Source organism: Punica granatum, chromosome 7, assembly GCF_007655135.1.
Source record: "Punica granatum isolate Tunisia-2019 chromosome 7, ASM765513v2, whole genome shotgun sequence".
In the NCBI taxonomy this organism is placed as follows: domain Eukaryota; kingdom Viridiplantae; phylum Streptophyta; class Magnoliopsida; order Myrtales; family Lythraceae; genus Punica; species Punica granatum.
In genome coordinates, this window is record NC_045133.1 from 25823329 (window position 1) to 25835587 (window position 12259).

The following is a 12259-nucleotide window of genomic DNA, read 5'->3' on the forward strand; positions in this document are numbered from 1 at the left end:
GTCGACAAGTGACTCCGGTGAAAAAGCTGGGATTACATAAATGATATGCCATACTGTAGCGTCGGTAGATAGGTCGCTGTCGGGAGGGATGGAGAGACAAAGGGACCATATGTGTGTATATATTTATACATGTTGATATATATAAGCTACACTACACATATTATATATATATATATATAGATGGATGGTTTGAAATATGCACACACAGTAGATGACAGTTAGTTGTCACTTTCACTCCCTCTCTGTGCCCTTTTGTATCTTTCTTCCTCCCTCCACTCCATCTCTGCATGTGACATGTGTTCATTTAAATTCGCGTCGGTTTGATCTTATTATTTACTGCTCTTCTACCCCCATATAAGGCAAGCCATGCATATGTACGTGTACAGCGAGAACATTAATTAGGTTTTGGCGAATTACGTCCGATCTTGACATCTCATGATCATTTTATATACACCTACACGTACGAATGTCGACTGGGTTTGAGTCAATGCGATGAACTCCCGAGCTCGAACACGCAACACATACCGAATAATGTCAATGTTTGTTGAGCTAGCTAGAAACCCTAGTAGAAAGATACCATCAATCATTTAATGCATATGCGAAATGGCCTTCCCAATGTGGAAAGAAGAAGGTTTATACCTAGTAAATTAAGCTTGCTCGAGAGAGAGAGAGTGCAAAAATCAAGAGATATAGCGTAGTTGACAATCTGCACCGTGTTCCACGAGAACAGAATTTAGTTGCATGCATGCAATACATTTGAGAGTACGAAACATATTGGAAACATCCTCGAATACGAATCACGCTTCAGTTAATAAGTGGAGAAAGACACCCGGTCTCGCCGTAAAAAGGGTGGAAAAAAAAAAAGAAAAAGAAGGGAGAAGCGTGAGAGAGACAGAGGGGGAGAGATATGAGATAGATAACGGGGGCGTGCATGCCATATGCAGAGATTTTCTTGCAGAGAGAGAGAGAGAGAGAGAGAGAGAGAGATGGTGAGGGGGGAAACATTCCCTACGACCAAGAAAGCGACAATAATCTTCTGTCCTCGAGACGAGAGAGAGAGAGAGATCTTCTTGCTTTGCCCTCTGCCTTCATAGATTCTTCATCTTCTCTCTCTCTCTGCTCTGATCTGTAAAAAGTGTGTTACGTTCTTTGCTGTTAATTACCGGTCAGGAAATTACGTGATTTTCTTTGAACCATTGTTCTGATTCTGAAATGCTTTTGTGTGGTCTGTTCGACGGGGCACGCCAATTTCCACTCTGGACTATACATATACTCGGTAGATACGGCACATTATTCGTGGAAATCACTTCGTCATCGCATCTCTTTTTAGAAGATTCGAGTTCAAGACCTTAGGATGGTTGTTATATATTGAGAGGCGGCACCTCGCACGCTCGCACCAGCTTTCTATCCCTTAAATTACACAGCTAGTTTTAGGCAATCCATCTGGAATCGTCTTACTCGATTATTGTGTTTCTAATATTGCGTTTGATTTCATAATAAAATTTTAAAATCAGATTTTGATTTTGAAAAAAAAAGGTATAAATTGAACCCACCCTTTGACTTTGTATGAGTTTTTTTTTTGTTGTGGAAAAAAGTAGTATAAATGGGGCTCACTCTTTGATTTTGTATGAGTTATTTTGTTTTGTTGTTGGTAGAATTAAGTTAAAGTTATAATTTTAAAATGTGATTGGCAAACCAAACATGCCATAAATATCGTGTTTAATTTCTTGTTTTCTTGAGCTTCAGTCCCTTTTTCGCCGATAAAAAATAACAGAAAGGAAATTAAAGGAGCTCATATATATAATTCACCCCCGAAAAAAAAATCAGTTATATATATGTGTGTATGCTAAATTGTCCTACTTGTTGTCCGGATGATTTCTTGCTTCTGCTTGTTTTATGGTTGTGGATAGACTGCTGAGATTGATCGGCTCGTATAGAACACTCGCATGGTTCAAACCAGAAAAATTTAACTTGAAATGCATGCATGTATGGTACATATATATATTATGAAAAAACTTCAAGTAATTATTCACTTACAACTCAAGTAAATTATGTAGAAAGTAAGTAAATTAATGCAATATTATAATTCATACATGTCGAGCACCTGATTTCTCATATTGGACATTTCCTTATTAGTATGATATCTGAAAATTCAATGAGCTACAACTAATTCAGTTCGAGTTGAGTTGGCCCATTAAAAATTAAAGTTTTTCCTATTGTGAATCTTTTTTATTCACAAGACTCGAACATGAAATCTTACTTAAGAAAAGTAAGTATCGAATAACTTGAATTATCAATCAAGATCTTATGTATAAACAAAATTGACCTTTTCGAGACGTGCACATATATGTTGCCAAAGCCCTGCAAAAAACAAAGCTTTTCTTTCACTAGAAGTATCTAAAGGAAAAAAAAAGACTAAATATTATGTATTTGTATATGTATATGGCACACTTTCATAAGAGAGATTCTGCTGAGGATCTGTTTAAAGATAAAAGAAAAGGGAAAGATTTAACTTCATATATACATAGCCATGCCCGTGATTCTATACTCTGACAAATGGCTTTTCGGGTTTTACGAAACCAAAAGCATTATAAAACACACAACACACACATATATATATATACACCAGTCGTGAAATTTGTGTATTGCACGGGATAATTTCATCAATTTGAAAATAAAATTAGATTAAAAAGGAAAATTGTTTCGAGAATTAAAAGTGAAACAAAAAAAATAAATCAAATAAACAACTTTCACGTTTAATGGTAGAAGAACTTACTAAGATTTTTTGTATAGGGATAGCAATACTTTTCGAAAGATGAAACTCACATTGCTAATCTTGAAAAAAAATGAAAAACGTAAAAAATTAGAGAAAAATAAAAATGAAAAATTTCGATTAAAATGATAGAAAAATCAAAGCATAAATCTAATCAGCTCACTTACATGTAAAGAGAGATATAGTTTCGAGAGCTCGCGTTTAGTTGTAAACGTATTCTTTGAGACTGAATAGGTCATATTTATGTATGTGATAATTCATATTTATAACTATCGAACAAAATATATATAAAATATAATCTGATTTGTTTTCTCTTTTTTGATGAATAAATCTGATTTGCTTTTTGAAAAGAAAATATAATTTATATATATTTATAAATATTATCTAATCTATTTTTAAAAATAGATATCTGTAAAAATTTATAATTCATATATATCTTTTCTTACTATATATACTACAGGTTATCCACATAACCATATATTAATATATTTTATATTATGTATGAATATACACTAATATATATACTTATTTTGATGTTAATATTTATTTATGAAATATTAATTTTATTTTAAAATTTGTGATTATTAAATAATATCTATACATATAATATAATCTTATTATTTATTTCAAACACATTATGTTATATAGATCATAAAAATTAAAGAAATCAAGAAATTGGATTTTATGATGATATATCTTATAAAAAATACTTTTTATTAAAAAAATTCGGAAAATGAAAAATTCAAAAAATCTAGAAAATTTCATAAATGTCTAAAATATTATCTAATCTATTTTTAAAAACTAGATATCTAACAATATAATTCATATATAATTTTTCTTACTATATATACTAAAATTTATCTAACAATATATTAATATATCTATCTTATGTATGAATATATAATAATATATATTTATTTTGATGTTAATATTTATGCCATTAAATATTAATTTTTATTTAAAAAATTCAACATTATTTAAAAATATATAGATTATAAAAATTAATGAAATCAAGAAATCCTATTTTCAAATGAGATATCTTTTAAAAAATATTTTTATTAAAAATAATTCCAAAAATTTAAAATTTTTAAAAACCTAGAAAGTTCCATTTAGAAAATTCCTATTGCATTCAAGGAATATCACCATATTATCCAAAAGATTTTATGGTATTTTTAGTTTTATTAAATAAAATATTATTTCAGAAGATTTGTTGCTAATTTTACAATTATATGTAATTTAAAATTTTAAAAAACTTAAAAAATCAAGAAAATTTCATTTAAAAACGGAACGTTCTAAGGCCATCTGGGATGAATGATAACTTTTATATTAAAAAATTCAAGATTGTTGAATAATATATAAATTATAAATTAAAGAAATCAAGAAATCAGATTTCATGATGATATATCCTTTAAAAATATTTTTATTAAAAATAAATGAAAAAATTTAAAAACCTAGAAAGTCCATTTTGTAATTTCATAATGCCTTCAATTGGAAATCACCGTTGTATCGAAAAGATTTTACGGTATTTTATGGTTTTGTTAAATGAAATATTATTTCAGAAGATTTTGTTGTCAATTATATAATCAAAGGTAATTTAAAATTTTAAAAACTAAAAAAACCGAGAAAATTACAAAAAAAAAAAACGGAACATTCTGAGGCCATCTAATCATATCCACCTCGTATCTTGCTTATATATATATATATATATATTTGTACACATAAATTTGTAGGAGTAATAATCCCTATGAGAAAATTCCAAATTTCAATTAAGAAAAAGTGGCTCGAGGAAAAAAGAGGCTTTTCTTTTCTTTTCTTTTCTTTTTCCCCTGAATTAGAGATACGATTGTGGATCTTCCCCCAGTTACCGCAAAAATCTTAACATACCGGTGGTGTCAAGAAAGATTGTGAGAATCATGTGATGGTGTCCCTGATCCAACTTAAATATTTTATGTGTTTAATTCTTCATATTAATTTGTAACATTTTGTGTGGATCTAAGTACATATATTTCGCTTTTCTTCAAGAATGTACTAGTGAATACAATCGGTGCAATGCACGAAAATCATTCTATAAAATATAAGTTGGAATTTTTGTGTTAGAGATAACCTGTTATAAAAATTAATTTAATCAAACTATTAATATTTAGCAATGAAGTTACGTACACATATATATTCAATTGCATGAGTTATATTATATATAGAAAATATTAGAATTTTTTTTACCAACACGGTTTAGCTCGAGCGATTCGGTGCTTATTCTATTTAAATAAGACCTCGTGTTCGAGTCTTGTGAATGGTGAAAATCATGCTATGAGAGTTTTATTCCCTTAGTGAGCTGATCCGATTCGAACTAAATTGGTTGCAACCCTTTGAATTTTCGGATATTAGAGTACTCACATAAAAACAAAATTCTAGTTGTACTCTTAAAAAAAAAATTCCTCGCCATTGTTTTCGTTTGCAGTGAAACGGACGATTAAAAATAGTTAATTTGTTTGTATGTTTTCAGTAACAATAATCCGACGACATAGGCATTCTTCAATTTATTATCAAGACGATCGAATATTTAATTGGATTCCACTCTTCTAGTCAAACCTGACTTTATTCTTCTTTATTTAATTGCATTATGCTTACTCCTTGCATGTGATTTTCTCATGCATGTTGCTATTATTAAATTACATGCGATAAACAATATATAATTATCGGAGACATTAAAAGTTTCAGGCAAAAATTATATGATTTATTCTCACACAAATCCAGGGAATTGTTGTACCATCATGGTCAAAATTATTTTGATTTTCCTTCTCCATATGAATGTGTCTGTATATATATACATATAACAACATTAGAGTATGCATATCAGAAGTCTTCCAATTTGGTACTTTAATTATAGAAAATCATTGCATGCATGTTATGAATACAAACAAAATTGTTAAATTAGTTATTATACCAATATATTAGCTCATCAAAATTAAAGGATTCTCTCTTCTTTCTAGAAATTCTTTTTTTTTTCCAAAAAATCCATATCTTATGAATGAAATGAACACATAATATTTTTCTTTTTCTTCCGTAAAGAATTTTTTCGGTAAACTTTTTCTTAGAAATCATATGCTGATTTTTCTTTTCAACTACACAAAGGATATGTACGTACCTAATACAATGAAATAGAAATTTGTGAAAGCAAACAAAGGGAGGATCAAACCTAGACATTTTGTTTCTGAGATAAAATGTGTCAATACACTATATTCTATTTCTTGATTTTTCTTTTATTTAAGCTCAAAAACTACTTATAATTTTAGTAAAAAACCTTTTTAGTAAATCAATATCCACATTTCGGCTTCATGATTCCTTCACCAAATCTCAGTAATATTCTGCCAGAAAAGAAATTGTTTTGTAGATTATATATATATATATATATTTGATAAGAATGTAATATTCTTATAGAAAAGAAATAATATTCTTCATTATTTTTCAATATATATATATATATATATATATGAGTGTGTGTGGTCACTGAATGGTCAAAGCAAAGCATACCATGAGGAAAAGAAGAGGCGCAGAAAGTACCAAAAGTGCAATGCACGCGCCGACATCGATCGCCATTAGGAACCTCCACAATATATACAACTAAGATAAGATGCCTCAGTCAAATCTGATCATCAGAAAAAGGTCAATGCATTAATGAGACAACTTTTCTTTAAAACAGATTATTTATTTCACATTTCTTTTTGATAATCCAAAATATACATAGGGAATTTAATTCTAAAATAAATTCCCGTGATGCTTATGCTCTGCGTGAGAGCCGTTCAATGGGAAAATATAGGTGGATCTGACGTGCATCACACGACTGTCACGCGGAGTTACTCGACGCGGAGTCATATATTTATATGTTCTAACTTTTTTTTTATAAGTAAAGCAATGGTAAAATTAATTAATTAATTACTTTTATATCATATATGTATGTAGGTATCATGTATGTATTGGGCTCCACTTTCTTCCACTATTCCAGATTCGTTTTGGAGGAAGAATTTCGAGCTCACTATTCAACCCACTGAAGTTTCATATGCCCTTGGTCCGAAGGAATTTGCACTTTGTGGATTGGATTGGACCAACCATGCATTTGCTTTTTAAAAAAAATTTGCTAGAACGTCAATTTTTAATTTCTTAATATTTGCATAATTTATAAGGTTTTCTAGGTCACTCATATAATATACCTCAATAGTGATTCCACTCAATTAAGAATAAGATGATCACTCTTAAGATACGTACGGTACAAATTCCTTTGTTTTATCGACGAGAATATGTACGGAGTAGCCCACATGCCTAAAAGTCTTTAACGGGTTCTTCTTTTATGTTGCAAACCAGCCAAACTCGCCCCGAGCGATGAAGTGCCGGGAAAGACCCTTCGTGTTTGAAAGAATTGCGGCTGTACATGGGATCACGAATTTATTTTACTGTTTAGAACACAACGGCGGTGGTCCACTAGACAACTAATCAAAGATCGAACGGGACACAGGACTTTCTCGTCCGGAGGGAGGAAGGGGAATCTAGTCTTGCAGATTTTGTACAAACAACTGTCGTTGACAGCATCTATTCATTAGATTGTCTTCATCCCCATGCTTGTCCTCAAGCTCGAATCAACGAAGCCTAAAGAAAAAAAAAATTTTAAATTAAAATAATCGAATGGGTCCAAACTTCTTTTTTTTTTTTAAATTAGTGTAAATGGCCAAAAACTATAAAAGTGACATCTCATGAAGTTACCCTTCTGCCTCCTCTCTCCTCTCTCTTTCTATATGGCTCGACGTGCATGCAACTTGACCTTACTATATTATATCATGGTATAGTATATGTACACCCTTATGTGTCCTGAATAGTAAATAATGCCTCTAATTTGTCCGTCTCTCTCGGCTTCTCTTAACCGGGATAACGGGTCTCGGAACTGGTGTATGAATGCATGTTATTTCAGTACGAAAAATCCATGTTGTTTAGATATGACACCATTGTATGTGGATTGATTCCCACTTGATCAGAGAAACGATTCTACCGAATAATTGAGTGATCGAGTCATTCCGACATGTTATGCATATGTTATGGGGACATGGGGGGACACGAGGGAAGATGGATGGGTTCAATCAAGCAAAAGGGCAATCTGCCATTTGGGGAACATTGTAAGGGGTCGGTGTGTGGGTGTAGGATTGAAGATGATATCTTGCTGCATTATTAAGCTCCATTTCTCCTTCCCATTTTTATAATCATCATTACTTTTTTTTTTTTAGTTTTTGGCTCCTCAAAATGTAGGCTGATAGAATAATCAGGAGAGTATGGCTGAATAATAAATTAAGTTTTTAGTGTGTGGATTTGAACATGCAATATAAAAGAGTGTGAAATTCATTAGAATGACTTAAGGTTATATCGATACTCGAACAAAATTAATTTTCATCTTAATTTTTTTTTACCATATTTTAATCATTTAACTTAAGATAACCGTAATCTCACTAAAAGAAAGTCACATATAATCATCGCAACTAACCAACGCTTTCTTATTACAATATACTTTGGGTTATGGCATATGGCACTCCAAAAATATCTGGATCGTCAAACTATCAAAGTCCCGGATTCTTGACTATTCATCCTTTTTAGTTGAAGCCCAACATAATCCAAGGTGAGCCCGACTAGTCTAGAAACATCAAATGATTTGTGTCTAGAGATCTCAGTTGATGGTAAGCGTCTCAATATATATTTTAACCTTTTCTGGTGAACTATTGATATCAGTACATAAAGAACGACATATATTCTTAATTTGTTTTGTTTTTAGATTACACTCAATCTACTCTAGGTGCTCGAGATAACCATACTCTACTCCTATTAATTAACCCTAATTTCCTTTTCAAAAGAGAATTTATCTTTAATCTTTTCTGTTAGGTCGATGATCATTAAGCCCCTACATTATTATTATATCATATCATATACTACGCTATAGCATACGCTCTATAGTCTATAGGGTCTCATCCCAATGAAGTCTTGTGACAAGTAAGTGGTAATTAAAGGCATAATTGTGATTAATCAATTAATTAAAATTAAGGGAGAGGCAGACAGCAAACAGACAAAACGAGGCAGAAGCAATCATTCAACTGTGATTCTCGAAACGTTCTCTGTCGCGCCGCGGACCGAGAGACAGGCCCGTGGGCACGGGACCAGAGGATCTTAGCCCTCGGTCTGTGTTACTTTATGGACTTATTGCCTCAACGGGCCAAAATCTCCACCAGGGCCCAGCCCAAATTAAAAGCCCCAGGTATCTCTGAATGGTGGGCCCAAGCCCAATCTCCATAATCATGGCAAGTTTGATTAAGGGGGACAGCGGACACATAATACTAATAGTACACTACGCCATCTATATAGTGGGGGAGAGGGATTCATGAGGATTGGACGGACTTACATATAAAATATAACCGATGAATAATGAGAAACTTGAACCAAAGGAAGTCAAGAGAAATGATGAGCATGCCCTCCACTAAGTTAGTATCGGGACCACGACCGGTTGTAAAAATATCCGGATAATATGTACAGTGTTCTTAATTGATTTTCGAGATAAAAATTGTACGTATTGACATTTCCTTTTGTCCGATAAGTCTTTCACGCGTACACTTAAGCTGTGTATATCTTTGCATAGTGAATGATGAGAACAGTCTAATATGTCAACTAAAGTGTAAAAATTAAAAGAGAGAGAGATAAACGAGCGGAGAAATATAAGACGTATTAACATCCTCGAGCTGAATTAGATGGTGATAGGTCAGGCATCACTCGCTTTGAAAGTCGAATTTGAGCTCGATCCGTATCGTTATCTAAATCGTTAAAGCTCATTTAGGATTGCGAGTCTATTCATTCACGAGCCCTTCTTGAGTACTTATCAAACGGGTCCCGAGTAGTTCACGAGTAGTTTGGGGTCGTTGCGAAAGCTTTACCTCCGAGAAAAATCAAAGTCAATTGGGGAAATTGCGATTTCATTCTTTTATTGGTCGTTTTTAATGAAAGGAGCGAAGAAACCGCCCAAAATGTGAGAGAGACAACCCAACGTGGTTACTGCTCCTCAATTCATTCCCTTCCCTGCCCCCCGTGACTGTCTCTGTCTCTCCCTCTCCCTCCCAATCTCCTCTTCTTTCAGACGGGGAAAGGGATCCCCTTTTTTCCATCAAGTGGGCCTTTCTGGGATTCATCGAGCTGAAAGCTTTGGTTTTTGATCCATTAGGCTCCTCCTTCAGCTGGGAAGCTGAGAAGGTGATTGATGATTTATGTTGTGTTGTCTGTTTGGATTGTTCCATTTCCATCGTTTGTTTGGCTTGTTTTGTATATCGTTGTTTCAGTGGTTTCTTGTTTGATCATCTGACAAGAACTGCGGTATCTGTGTTGGGTTAACGATGATCTATGATGTTTCCTCTGAGATAAATTGAATGAAATCAAATCATTTGCTGATCAAAAGAAAGAATCTTTTGGTTATGTTCAGTACATCATCTGCTAGAGAGTTTATTTATGCCTGTGAGATCCCGTTTGATGAAACAATTTGCGGGTTTGATGTTTGACGAGCGGAAGCATTCGATACTTTGTGATTGTGTGAACTCTTAAGGATGTTATTGTATGTCATGGCAGGTTTCGTGGTTTGAGCAGTATATACAAGGTTTTTTCTTTGTTAAGTTGTGATGGGAGGTGTACTGGGAAAGGGCGAGTCCCCGAAAAAGGTGTGGATCCCAGAAACAAAGCTCGATGCTAAAATGGTCGAAGCCCTACAGAAGCGGTCGTCCAAAGGGAGCAGGATTAAATCGTTCAACAGTATTATCCTGAAGTTCCCGAAGATCGATGAGAGCTTCAGGAAATGCAAAGCCATATTCGAGCAGTTCGGTAAGGAATGAGATAGTTTAATCATATTCATTTTATTATTAGATAAATTTTCTCGTATTGTTTGTTTTTCGAGAAAGAACACTTTTGCCAATCAATTTTATTTGAAATCAAATCCACCAATAATTAACCAAATGAATTCAGTTTCAAGCAATAAGTTTGATACGGTTGGATACAACTGGATTGGAATGAAATCGTTTCCTGCAAATATATATTGGCATCGGTGAGCAGTTTTAAATGCGAGCTCTTCGCAATGAATATACACTTGAAATGACTTCTTTTGAACTGTTCTTCTGACCGCTCTATTATTTGTTGCTTCTTCGGCCTGAACAGATGAGGATTCCAATGGTAGAATAGACCATGAGGAGCTGAAATGCTGCTTCGAAAAGCTAGAAGTCTCTTTCAGCGAGGAGGAAATCAACGATCTCTTCACGGCATGTGACATTAACGAGGACAAGGGCATGGATTTCAATGAATTCATCGTGCTCCTCTGCCTCGTAAACCTCCTGAAGAGAGAACCTCATACTTCTGACTCTGTATCCTGACTTGTTATCCCTTACTAGTCCCTTCATCCAGTCATAAAATCTTATCCCATTTTCAAGAACATCGATGAGGAAAACGAATCACCTCCTAACTGCAAAACATGCTTGACCAGACGTTCTTGATGCATCGGACAAATGCATTTTTACATATGGATTGAGAATTTAGAAGAGGTTTTGGATATGAGCAGGACAGTTTCTGTGATCAGAAGTTACTGGAATCCACATAGTTGAGATCTTCTTTACCCTGTTTTATTTGAGCTTTCTGTTTCCTTAGCATGCTAGAAATCGCTCATGGGGATGCCGGGCCTTGAGAACACATTCGAGACGCTAGTTGATGCTTTCGTGTTTCTGGACAAGAACAAGGACGGGCATGTCAGCAAAAATGAGATGGTGGCGGCTATAAACGAAACCAATTCAGGGGAGCGGTCATCCGGTCGCATAGCCATGAAAAGATTCGGTAAGTTCGTTCTCCCTCCCACACAATTTATGTCGTATATGCAACAAAATTGTTTCAGGAAATAGCCTAACTCTCAGTTACTCACGAATAAATATATGGGCTATGAAAACTGACTGGCCGCAGAGTGCGTCATTATCATGTGTTAAGGCCCGTACTCAGTCGTGTTTGTTGTTGGTGCTATTATTGCAGAGGAAATGGACTGGGATAAGAATGGATCAGTGAATTTCAAGGAGTTCCTTTTCGCATTCACTCGCTGGGTTGGTATAGACGAGACCGAGGATGACGAAGAGTCGTAATTCTGTTGCTGCTGGCTTTCCTGCTTTTGGGTTTCTCTAAGAAACGGAGCTGTCTTGCCCAATAATAGTCTGAGTTGATAAAGACCGAAGGATTATATTTCCTAGTGTTTGTATGTAAATAGCCTTGTAGCAGAACCCTCCATCAGCATTTGCAGAACTAGTTTTGCATCAATCCAATTACCGATTTTAGTAGATAGTTATCTTTGCACATCAGAGTGGAATCGCCCGAAAGAAGTGTGTGCTGGAAAATCTACATACAGTGCTGGCAAGAACAACACACTTTGAATTGAGAGGATGATGCAATACC

The 12259-nt window shown here is 34.0% G+C and overlaps 1 protein-coding gene across 1 annotated transcript; it reads left to right on the forward strand.

The window, feature by feature from the left end:
- Positions 1-9741: 9741 nt before the first annotated feature.
- Positions 9742-12146, forward strand: LOC116215739 (probable calcium-binding protein CML21). The gene is made up of 5 exons (XM_031551578.1): positions 9742-10042; positions 10412-10660; positions 10991-11193; positions 11482-11656; positions 11846-12146. The coding sequence occupies exons 2-5, from the start codon at positions 10462-10464 to the stop codon at positions 11950-11952; spliced, it is 684 nt and encodes a 227-aa protein (XP_031407438.1). The 5' UTR covers positions 9742-10042; positions 10412-10461; the 3' UTR covers positions 11953-12146.
- Positions 12147-12259: the final 113 nt, after the last annotated feature.